This window comes from Salmo salar, chromosome ssa01 (assembly GCF_905237065.1).
Source record: "Salmo salar chromosome ssa01, Ssal_v3.1, whole genome shotgun sequence".
Lineage (NCBI taxonomy): Eukaryota > Metazoa > Chordata > Actinopteri > Salmoniformes > Salmonidae > Salmo > Salmo salar.
The window spans coordinates 81,109,959-81,122,748 of NC_059442.1; the positions used below are offsets into that span (position 1 = coordinate 81,109,959).

The 12,790-nt window shown below is 43.0% G+C and overlaps 1 protein-coding gene across 4 annotated transcripts; it reads right to left on the reverse strand.

The window, feature by feature from the left end:
- Positions 1–3,158: 3,158 nt before the first annotated feature.
- Positions 3,159–7,786, reverse strand: LOC106612293 (serine/arginine-rich splicing factor 2-like). 4 transcript variants are annotated; one of them, XR_006770907.1, is made up of 4 exons: positions 7,293–7,786; positions 6,394–6,668; positions 4,800–4,896; positions 3,159–3,735 (listed from the first exon to the last, which is right to left on the reverse strand). XR_006770907.1 is itself a non-coding variant. In XM_045723287.1 (3 exons), the coding sequence occupies exons 1-2, from the start codon at positions 7,652–7,654 to the stop codon at positions 6,419–6,421; spliced, it is 612 nt and encodes a 203-aa protein (XP_045579243.1). In that variant the 5' UTR covers positions 7,655–7,786; the 3' UTR covers positions 3,159–4,896; positions 6,394–6,418. The 4 variants fall into 4 exon arrangements, 2 of the variants coding, with proteins under 2 accessions (XP_045579243.1, XP_045579240.1); XR_006770908.1 differs by having other exon boundaries at positions 6,386–6,668; XM_045723287.1 differs by having other exon boundaries at positions 3,159–4,896.
- Positions 7,787–12,790: the final 5,004 nt, after the last annotated feature.

Sequence of the window (12,790 nt, forward strand, 5' to 3'; positions counted from 1 at the left end):
CTCCCAGTCCCTGCTGCTGAAAAATGTGGGAAAAGTAAAGGGGTCTGAATACTTTCCGGATACACTGTATGGTTTCTATGACTCCTTGTGGATTTGTGTAACTCGATAAGAACCGCATTCTCCTTGAATGATAACGAATACTGACATGTGTTGACTTTTGAACCACACACAAACATTATTACATTCATGCTCAGTAAATTAATGTTTGTTCTTATCATTAACACATAGCTCTAAGTATAAGTGCAAGCAAATGAGCTGTGACAAGGTAGGACTTTGCTCAGCACTTCCTATTTGGTCTAAAAGGGAAGGAAAATACAATCACGAAGATCCACTTTACCAGACAATAGGCCTATACTGACGCACAGGCAGTGCATTGCGCAAACAAACCAACCCTCGCAATATCAACTGGAATTACATGGGTCTATTACTGAACTTAGCAAACATGGTTACAGACCCAAAGACATATATACACTGAACTAAAATATAAACACAACATGCAACAATTTTGTTGATTTGATTGAGTTACAGTTCATAACGTATGAGGAAATCAGTCAATTGAAATAAATGATGCTCTAATCTATGAAATTCACATTACTGGGAATACAGATAGGCATATGTTGGTCACAGATACCTTAAAAAAATTTTAAAAAAAAAATGGGTCTCAGGATCTCATAATGGTACTTTTGTGCATGTCAGTTGCATGCTCCCTTAAAACTTGAGACATCTGTTGCATTGTGTTGTGAGACAAAACTGCACATTTTAGAGTGGTCTTTTGTCCCCAGCACAAGGTGCACCTGTGTAATGATCAGGCTGTTTAATCAGCTTCAAACTATGGCATAAGGGAACGATGAGTGGGGCAGATAAGAGGCAAGCCGTATTGTCGATTAAGACATTAACGAGCGAGCTAAGACGGACGTAATCGATATGCCCATTTGTTCAACACTTTTGAAATGGACGAGAGAATTCAGAACATGGGCTGTTCTTACAGTATTCTCCCTGTACACCAAGTCAGAACCGTAGGATAAATAACAGGGGCATATAAGCAGACAATGAAAGCTCTCACAATAGTCGGTGACAATTCTCTAAAATAGGCTATAGGCTACATGTGCACCACCAAGTCAGAACAGTAGGCTAAATTCTGAGGGGGAGAGGGACCAAATGCTTAGGCTGAGACATGGGCTATTAACAGCTTACACTAACATACACTTAGTATTACTTTCTTAGTTAGTGTGTATATATATTCTGGCATATTACATCCTTTATGTAACAGCATACAAGACATTTTTGGACTCACTGTTGTGCTGCGCTCACTTGAACAGGAAGGTTGGTCCTTCTTTGTGACAAATGTTGTCAAAGTCTGTCAGTCTCTGGATTTATGGTGTTTTCAAGACAACGGGGAACTCAGGGGAAAAAAACTAGGTTGAATCGTGTCAGTGACCTTCAGCAGTGATGTAAAGTCCTTAAGTAAAAATACTTTAATAGTACCCTACTGTAGTTTATTTGGGGTATCTGAAACTTTACTGCTTATATTTGACAACTTTTACTTCACTACATTCCTTAAGAAAACAATGTACTTTTTACTCCATACATTTTCCCTGAAACCCAAAAGTAGTCATTACATTGTGAAGGCTTAGCAGGACAGAACAATGGTTCAATTCACACACTTATCAAGAGAACATCCTTATTCCCTCGGATCTGGCGGACTCACTAAACACAAATGCTTCATTTGTAAATTATGTCTGAGTGTTGGAGTGTGCCCCTGACAATCTGTAACTTAAAAATAAACAAGAAAATGGTGCCGTCTGGTTTGCGTAATATAAACGGTATTTTAAATGATTTATACGTTCACTTGATACTTAAGTATATTTTAGCAATTACATTTAATTTTGATACTTAAGTGTATTAAATCCAAATACTTTTAGGCTTTTACTCAAGTAGTACTTTCTACTGGGTAACTTAATTTGATTGATTTTACTTTTAAAACTCAGCAAAAAAAGAAACGTCCTCTGTCAACTGTTTATTTTCAAACTTTACATGTGTAAATATTTGTATGAACATAAGATTCAACAACTGAGACATAAACTGAACAAGTTCCACAGACATGTGACTAACAGAAATTGAATAATGTCCCTGAACGGGGGGGGGGGGGGGGTCAAAATCAAAAGTAACAGTATCTGGTGTGGCCACTGCAGTGCATCTCCTCATGGACTGCACCAGATTTGCCAGTTCTTGCTGTGAGATGTTACCCCACTCTTCCACCAAGGCACCTGCAAATTCCCAGACATTTCTGGGGGGAATGGCCCTAGCCCTCAGCCTCCAATCCAACAGGTCCCAGATGTGCTCAATGGGATTGAGATCCAGACTCTTCGCTGGCCATGGCAGAACACCGACATTCCTGTCTTCCAGGAAATCACGCACAGAACGAGCAGCATGGCTGGGGTCATGTCAGGATGTCTTCCCTGTAACGCAGTGTTGAGATGGCCTGCAATGACAAGCTCAGTCCGATGATGCTGTGACACACCGCCCCAGACCACGACGGACCCTCCACATTGATCCCGTTCCAGAGTACAGGCCTCGGTGTAACGCTCATTCCGTCGATGATAAACGTGAATCTGACCATCACCCCCGGTGAGACAAAACCGTGACTCGTCAGTGAAGAGCACTTTTTGCCAGTCCTGTCTGGTCCAGCGATGGTGGGTTTGTGCCCATAGGCAACGTTGTTGCCTGTTATGTCTGGTGAGGACCTGCCTTACAACAGGCCTACAAGCCCTCAGTCCAGCCTCCCTCTCAGCCTATTGCAGACAGTCTGATCACTGATGGAGGGATTGTGTGTTCCTGGTGTAACTCGGGCAGTTGTTGTTGCCATCCTGTACCTGGTGTAATGTTCGGATGTACCGATCCTGTGCAGGTGTTGTTACACGTGGTCTGCCACTTTTAGTCAATTGGGTACTTTTCCCACCACAGATGTTCAGGTTGGCGCTCTCACCTTACTCAAGAGACCATGTTTGTAGTCGGCTTTATTAACTCAAGGATTGTGGTTACCAAAAAATGTATTGGCTCAATAACAATGAATTTGTGTCTTGGCTAGCTCTGAAGGTGCAAAGCTGCCATTAGACAGGCTCTCGCAAGATCTGTTCGAATAACAGTCCATAACAAAACAAATGTAACACATTTTTATTAGCCTTCACCTGGAGCATTTACAAGAGATCTTGCAAGGGTTCGCAAAAGAATGCACTGACTAATTTATCAAGCTGGTGGGATGCCCTTTATCCAACCCTCTATCGAGCAATAAGACTTCCAACAACACTGGGTACAACCAGCTCACAACAGAGGACTATACCACAGTTGGGGGGGTAGGATAACCTGGTGGAACAAGCCTGATCGATAACACAATGTTAAACACTGCGATCAGACTGGTTCCACCAGGCTAGGGATGGAGAAACAGGGGAGGAAGAGAATAGTATTGGTACATCAACAATGGTAAGAGACCATATGACAACAGAGGGAGAGAGATGGGATGATCAGATCTGCCACCACAGCTGTGATTGATTTATTCTTACAGACCAGAACCAGGCAAACGGCAGCAGCACCAAGTCGATAGCAGGGCGGCAACTGCACCGGGCAGTCACCGGGCACCGCAACACCCCCGCCAGCCACTGCACTGTCACCTCACCATCAGCACTGCATCGCACCTTAACAGCTAACCAGCAATACTCAACTGCTACACAACTGCGCCTAGTGCACAAAAGATGACACAAGAGGGGATTAGAATTCACAGGAAAGTAAATGCATACCAGAGATAAAAAAAATGTATCAACAATATACACCGAGTATAGAAACATTAAGAACACCTGCTCTTTCCATGACAAACTGACCAGGTAAAAGTATGATCCCTCATTGGTGTCACTTGCTAAATAAACTTCAATCAGTGTAGATGAAGGGGAGGAGACAGGTTAAAGAAGGATTTTTAAGCATTGAGACATGGACTGTGTATGTGTGCCATTCAGAGGGTGAACGGACAAGACAAAAGACTTAAGTGCCCTTGAACAGGGTATGATAGTCGGTGCCAGGCACACGGGTTTGTGTCAAGAACTGCAAAGCTGCTGGGGTTTTAATGCTCAACAGCTCCCCGTGTGTATCAAGAATGGTTCATCACCCAGAGGAGATCCAGCCAACTTGACAACTGTGACAAGCATTTGAGTCAACATGGGCCAGCATCCCTGTGGAACGCTTTCGACACCTTGTAGAGTCCATTCACCAACGAAATGAGGCTGTTCTGAGGGCAAAGGGGGAGGTGCAACTTAGGTGTTCCTAATGTTTGGTGTACTCAGTGTACATACATAAAAATAAAAAAATATCTGCACTCCTAGTTAAGATAGCGAATTACATAACATGTTAAATATTTTTGATACAATCTTGGCTTATATGGCTTCCCTCTACATGTTGCTGGTTTTGCTTAGAAAATAACAGAAAACATTTTCTTTAGGTTAACTGCTAAATTCAACTCTCCAAAAGAAGAACAGTAACTCAATACGGGAATCCTTCTGTAGAGAATTAGACCACTAAATAAGGGCTTCAATTAATAAAAAAGGGAGGGAGGGGCTACTTCATAAAAGTTTAAATCAAATTAATATGCAACAAACCTGCACTAACAATGAGACAAAATACAGTTCACCTCAAAACATGTCCTTCACTCTATAGTCAATGGCATTACACGCATTGGTAAATATGTAGTACAGTCTATTTCTGGGCAACAAACCAAAATTAATCATTTAAAACATTTTAGACCAAGTCACAACCTTTTGGTCAGTATTCCGTTAGGCGTAGAGAGGTGTCCACTGGCAGACTTAAGCTCTGGTCGACGTCCACAGAGAAGAAGTCTCAATCGTCTGACATCTGGAAAGAAAACAAGACAAGCTGCATTGGTGGAGGTCAAAGGGTAGGTTGCTAGTTTGACACAACTAGACAATCAACTGTTCTCAATCTAAAAATCAGATAGAAAACACCCCCTTTTAACCATTCCATTGAGGGCTCGTCAGTTGTCCACGTTACTGGCATAGAACAGAGTTCCTAACAACGTAGGATGTCTTCACACTACAAGGGCCCCCCACCCACAGCTACCACTCAACATGCTCTTATTTTTTACTCAGGCACTTCTTGGACAACAAACCTTGGGGTCCTCCCTCCTGCACCAGTGAGACCAGACACACAGTGGTACAGCCAGCAGCATTCTGTCTGTGGTCCTGTGAACATACAGTACCTCACCAACTGACAGCACGGACCACCGCACCGCCAGTGACGACCTGCTCCATAGCAACCGCCATCGCCCCCCACCAACAGCCTCAGGCAGGTCGCGTCACAACACACTAACTGCTCTTACACTGCCATCTGCCACACCCTCTCGGTTTGACAACAGGACACCGCAGCTTGGAGGAGAGAATTCCATATTTAGGTAAACGAATGTTTGATTTTAGCACTCCGCAATAAATATACCCCATCTCAAAAAAAATGATATAAGCCCTGGCGCATTTTATAAATGTTGTAAACAATTTTGGCCAACTATACCCCTGACCTGCAGATAACACCCATCCCAAACCAATGTTAGCTGATGTGACAGTTTGGTTGGGGTTAAAACATCGGCAGACACCCACACACTGTTGATTAGATCTGTGGGCACATTCAGTGTGCACTGCAGGTATCCATCTCTATTTCCTGACTTTACTTTGTGTAGCTTGCACAATCTACACACACAACTTAACGTTTGTTTTGTACACTACTTATATTTCCAATTTCCTCCACAACACCAAGTAAAATGCCAGGGTCAGGATTCTGCAGTATTGACTGGTACCCTGCAACTCTGGTGACTAAACACGAATATTCAAAGGACTATTAAGGTTGCAGAATACTGTCCAACTGCATTTGAATTTAACCTGTCCTGTAGTGTCCTACCATAGAGTTCCTATAATTGTTCCTTACGTAATGATGTGCCCTACATTCAGCAAACTATACTCAAACCATAGACAGACTAGTGCCCAGAAGCCAGTTTTAGCATGGGCAACACCATTGAGGAATTGTATCACTTTGTAGTCAACTGGGTGGGACTTCCTATGGTTTAAGGATCACATAATTCCATCCAGGTCAACAGCAAATGAATTATACTAGTGAGCAAACATTCCATAACTGCAGGTGACAGTAAATCACCAACCATCCAGTTTGTTTACCAACTCACAGTAGAATAAAATGTATGGAAATGGCCTCAATGGCGCTGCACATGCTCTCACAGACGCCATAACAGGACAGATGCAATGCGGCATCCTATAACTACCTCTATTACTCAAACATGTGGCTGTCTGATGGTCACCCCATTCTCCCATGCCCTGCGTACCATCTTACTTGGTCTGGGTTGGAACTGTTGTTACTAAGACTCGGTTCCGTTGTCATCGGGGGATTTGGGCATGCTCTTGGACCTCGACCTTGAGCCTCTGTTAGAAGCCGGGGAGCGGCTGCGGGACCTTGATCGGGATGGGGACTTGCTCTTGCGGGGTGTGCGGGACTTGGAACGGGATCTAGAGTAGGAACGAGACCGTGAGCGGCTGTAGTCACGGCCACGACTGCGGTTCCTGCTTCGGGAACGACTGCGTCTTCGCCGGCGGGGGCTGGCCGAACGACTGGGGAGGATCAGAAGAAAATGTAATAATGTTTAGCTAGATAAATTAACTGCAACCTGGTTTATACAAGTCTGTTTTTTTATTGACTAATTAGAGATTCGCGATTGCAGCTTGCAAACTCAACTGATAACGTAGTAGCCCAAAGGCCGGCAAATGGCGATATCAAGTTGCTTCATCTTACCATCCAATGGGAATTTATGTAGCTAGCTATATCCCCGTGGACTGGTTTTTACAGAACAATTTCCATTCAGGCTACAAAGGTTATAGTTCCTCTTTAACCGCCTTCTCGCCATTAAATAGAGTTTAGGAAATCAACACCTTTGCAGCCTGAATGGAGAACATTTTATGTACAAAATCGGTCCACGGGGATGGGTATAACCGCTGAATACATTGCCTTTGGATTGGTAAGATGAAATACCTCATTATCGCCATCTGCCGGCCTTTGGGCTACTAACTAGCTACGTTAACTATAGAAAGTCAAACTAGCTAACGTTAGCTAAAGTAAAAACCATTGCACATTTAGCTGAAATTGGCCAGTATATTGTTGTTACACCAATATTACAATTGCTAGGTACACTTGGCTAACTACAATATTTGTTTACTAAAACTGGAATCAGAGCTTACCTCCTGCTCCTGCGCCCGTAGCCTCCATGCCTCCTTGGGGGTCCACTGCCGCCTCGGCGCCCGAAGTGGGAGTCTGGTGGACGGCCATATCGCGCCATCTGCACTCGCAGTTCCCGCCCGTCGAGCAAGGCCCCGTCCATGGCGTCCATCGCGTCTTCAGCGTCGCGCTTATCGTGGAACCGCACAAAGGCGAAACCGCGGCTCTCCTTGGTGTATCGATCGCGGGGGATGTACACGTCTCCCACCCGGCCATACTTCTCGAAAACTCGGCGTAGGGTCTCAGGCGAGGTCCGGTACGTGAGATTGTCCACTTTGAGCGAGGACATACCCTCGACATCGGGCGGAGGCCTTCCGTAGCTCATCTTTGCTCCTCAAAATGAGATAGCCAGACGAAGATTAAAATCGTTATTGTAAACTAAATTTGTTTTTCTGATTTGTATACCCAACTCACCCCGTCCTCTCAGCTGCTCGCACATGAAATGGCGGCTCAGGAGCTTCCTTTTTGTGTTGGCTGGTAGGCGAGTTAATAACTACTCCCTCTTGGAACTACAGCGCGCCGTAGCGGATTGGAGTGGCAGAACAGTTAGAATGCTTACTGACCGTGTCAAGATGAAAATAACAACAGAAACCACGTTTCCATTCTGTTTTTATGCCAGTAAGGCATACCATATTTTAAAAAATCACGGCAGCTGTGATGGAAACAGTAAATTTCGTTACAATGTTATAAATGCTGACAGATGATTTGCTCGTTAGACATGGTGGGATCTTTTTGTGTCAGTAAAATGAATGATTCGAGAAATGGTGGTGGAACGCCTTATGCGCAAATACTTATATAATAACCATCATATCGAAGTAAACTTGGAGTCTCACTATGATATGTTGCTGCATATAATTGTGAAAACTGTCTGGTTCGTGTAACTCTAGCTACAGTAGGTGTTTTTCCAATTGGCAAGAGATTTTCATGCGAATATTCTAAAATCCGCATAAAGAATAAGACCCTCGATATTTATTGGAAAGGAGTAACAGTATTGCAGCTCACAGATTACTGCACCTGTACATAGCCCATCTATAATTTAGCCCAAACAAGTACCTCTTCCCCTACTGTATTTATTTATTTATTTTGATCCTTTGCACCCCATTATTTCTATTTCTACTTTGCACTTTATTCCACTGCAAATCTACCATTCCAGTGTTTTACTTGCTATATTGTATTTACTTCGCCACCATGGCCTTTTTTGCCTTTTACCTCCCTCATCTCACCTCATTTGCTCACTTTGTATATAGACTTATTTTTACATTTACATGTTTTTTCTACTATATTATTGACTGTATGTTTGTTTTACTCCATGTGTAACTCTGTGTTGTTGTATGTGTCAAACTGCTTGCTTTATCTTGGCCAGGTCGCAATTGTAAATGAGAACTTGTTCTCAACTTGCCTACCTGGTTAAATAAAGGTTAAATAAATAAAATTGCTTCCGTCCCTCTCCTCGCCCCGAACCAGGGACCCTCTTGCACACATCGACAACAGCCATCCTCGAAGCATCGTTACCCCATCGCTCCAGAAAAGCCACGGCCCTTGCAGAGTAAGGGGAACAACTACTTCAAGGTCTCAGGGCGAGTGACGTCACCGATTGAAACGCTATTAGTGCGCACCCCGCTAACTAGCTAGCCATTTCACATCGGTTACATAGGCACTTTGTGATCTAGGCTTCCCCAACAACCATAGCTGTGAGAAGTACGGGTGCTGAAGCACCCCCTGATAAATCAGAATACAAATTAGTTTGAGTTTTTTTGAAAATATTGTTTTCAACAGAGTTAGTGCACTGGGCCTTTATTACTACTGTATGAGGAGACGAAAAAGTAGATTTTGGAGGTTTGGCTACACTAGACTAGCGATGTGGGATGCTACCAGTGTGTATCATGTTCTAACACAAAACAGGCCTATACATTTATTGTAGAATTGCATATCAATATTTATGTGTAGCCTAAGTTGATTGTTTATCTATTTCTTTCTAAATGTAAAAGATACATTTGACTTGATAGATAAATATAATTACGCAACTTTGCATTGCATTATTAAGCTATCATCTGCTGTAGCATGGCAGTGATTAATTCCCATGTTTGGGGAAGGTCAAGTTATAGCAAACCAGTGGGAACTGCTTGCCTGCTGAATTGTACTGAGCAAAACCCATAGCAGACCCTATTGTCCGGATTTGTGCATGACGTCATGGGCAGCCATTAGATTTGTTCTTTGGGGCAAGAAGAGCATGGAGAGCATGAGCACACTCAGCACAGATAGCCATCAGCCTAGGTCGAAAATATATGTCATCTTCAACCTAGCCATCAGCATCCCAGCACAGCCATACAAATGGGAGAGAAGGAACAGAAAATATGTGGATCATTATATGGTGCTCAGGGCCGGCCCTAGTCAAGTCGACCGCTTAGGGCCCCATGGCCAATAGGGGGCCTCAACAAAGTAAACAAAATATATATTTAGGAACTCAATTGGCAGTCTCAACGTACTGTTGAGCGTTAGAATACTAGAATACACAAGGTGCAATTTTGAAATGTGGTTGTGTATCAGCAGTTTTCTCTTGTTATATCAGTCACTGCAGTCACTCAATTAGCCCATGTAGTCTAAACATTTTTTGATTCGTTAACATATTTTAAGGCATGCTTTGTAAGTGGCCATATTTGTTGAGAGTCCTGTACGAATTTAAGTGATATGTGTAATAGTTCCCTAACAATTACATTTATATAGGGGACTGATCCAAGTGGCAGCAGGTCTTAAACGTTTAATGGTTGAATATTTAACCATGACCATTTGATCTGTTTTGCCAATTTCAAAGCCTTTGTTTAGGCCTATAGAAGTGCAAGTGATATAAAGCACCTAGTATTCATTAGTGGTGGGGAAACAAAGCTTCTTGAAGCATTGAGGCTTTCCAGACATTTGTGTCAAAAATAGGTTATTTATTTGAGGCTTTGATCAACAAAGTTTACACGAGTGGCACCTGCAGGTCAAAAGAATTCAGAGCAGCCAAATTATTATAGACGATGTCCCACACTCCATAGTGCATGCACAGCGTAGCTTTTTTGCCTTCTACCGAAACCAATACCAAACCAATCAGGTGGTTGTTAGACGAAACAAAGCTTCAGACATTCTTAATCACATGCTTCTCATAAAGTGATACAGGCATCGGCACACGGCTTTGAAGTACACTGCTCAGCGATTGCGACGCATACCTTCAAATTATTTTGAAGACCAGTGTATCCTTAACTTAAACAACATTTTCAGTAATGTTTACTGAGATTATTTCATTATTTCCCAATTCACTTTCATGGCAATGGAGTAGGAGATGTTTTCCACCATTTTCAATTACTATTCTACCTGAATCCATCATTGCCTTACCAATCAGTTCCGCTCAAGCTATTCTTGTCAGAATTATTCAAGGTAGGCCTAATTAGTTAAGACCTAAATGGAAAAGTACTGCCAGGTTAAACAGCTGTAACGAAAGGGCAATAAGAGGTGCATGAACAATAACCATTTCAAAATAATTATTATAGAAGCACTGTAGAACAAAAACCCTTAGCTAACCCTTGCATGTGTGTTTGTTCTACACCTCCTTACAAGTGTCACAGATATATGGGCTGCTCTTTTTTAGTGCAGTCTTCGTGTGACCTCCCATGGCAGAACAGGCACTGCACCCAGACCTCCCTGGCTTGGAGGAGCCAAAAAACTCCTCACAGACAAGACATGTGACATTGGTTAGTGGTACGTTTCTGGTTAGCTCTCTTCTGAGCGCCCTTGCCACACTCATTCAAGCTGCGCTTGGCCTTTGGTTTGGCCTTTGGTCTCACTTAATTTATTTTCTCCACTTCCAGGGCACACTTACTGTAACAGGTGTATTAGTGAGGATGGCAGTCAATCTTCTCCTTCTGCCCTGATCTTCTCCTTCTGCCCTTTATCACATAATTCCTGGACCCATCCTTGGGAAAAGGTCGGACAGACGCAGAGCTGAAGTTCAACATCGATGGACCTGGGACAGTGTGGAGCAAGTGATCCTCAGAGGTGGATTGGACTTGGACCTGCTGCTAGAGGTCTTCATGGATCCACCTGTACCCGAATACCCTAGACCCGATCCGGGACCCGAGTGGGCCTGGATCCTGAATTCTAAATAATGTCACGGGTCTGGGTCGAATCTGATATGATTGTCACAAGTTTTGGGTATGTGTAATTTTAACTGACTTGACTGGAAGGGCCCGCACAGATCGAAATGCGACTGCTGCAGAGAAAGAGACATTTTATATTTTATGCTGCTTCTCTTGCTTTTCATGAGAGTGGAGCGTGTTGCTTGTTGTTGCCCAATCATAAGTCATCAAAGCGGCAATAGGCTACAGTCATAGACGGTGTCGTCCAGTTCCAAGAACTGGGAGTGGTTTGTTGGGTTGAAAGTTGTCGCCCTTGACAGACTTGTGGCTTGAGGCTGGCGGATGAAGAAGCTGGGGTGCCTTTGGCGGAAAGAGGTGAACCAATCCTTCCCGGACATCTCCTTGGTGTCTCAGGTCTCAGGATACTTGAAGCGATAGCGTTGGGCAAGCTGATATGCACATTTCCTTACCTAAATAACAAACACAACATTTCCTTAAAAAAAATATATAATAATAAAAAAAATGTAATTGTGAGTTTTCACTTTTGGGCCATTTCTATTGTGTAAGACTACCTCGTTAAGTACATATCTGCAGCCCTTAACAGATACTCCTTCAGACTCCTCTCCTGCTCCTCAATAAATACTTTGTTGTGGTCTCTGTAGGGTGGCATTCAGGTATTACGACTATCCTTCAACCTCCTACAGTATCTTTAGAGTGTAACATGGCACACACCATGTGCCTTTGCTGCACCCCTGACTGACTGGACTCCTACCAGCTCTTCTGGGAAGCTCTTTCGTAGGTCTCTGGATGAAACCTCGCTCTGTCTGTTGTTTTGACCCTATTTCTGGGCATGTCCTGTCAATATTCTGTCAATAAACAAGTGAAACACAAATGAAAACACATTCTAAGTTATTGAGGGGCAAAAGTAACATTCTGTTACTTCCGTCCCACCCCTCTCTCCTGTAACTTCTGCTTGCAAGCATCCAAGACTAGCTAGCACAATACCTCAAACCTATGCTGTCATTAAGTCACTAGATGGGTTAAGAAAATAACATATGTTTGGAAACGTAAAAAAAGAAACACAACTCTACAACTGAAAAACACTTCCGGGTCATTCTTTTTACTTTACCTCGCTTAAAACAACCTTCAAATGTTGACGCAGTGTGCTGATATCTTGCAGGGAGGTCATCTTCTGTATTAGGCACTTGCATGCGTCATTACAAAATTCGAGTTTCTTGTAATTTGAAAAAATGGGCGTGGTACTTTCGTCCTGGCTCTTCCCTACAGTAGCTGTACTGTAAAATAAATTAGCTTAAAAACTGCCTAAATTTCTCTACGCCTAATTAGAA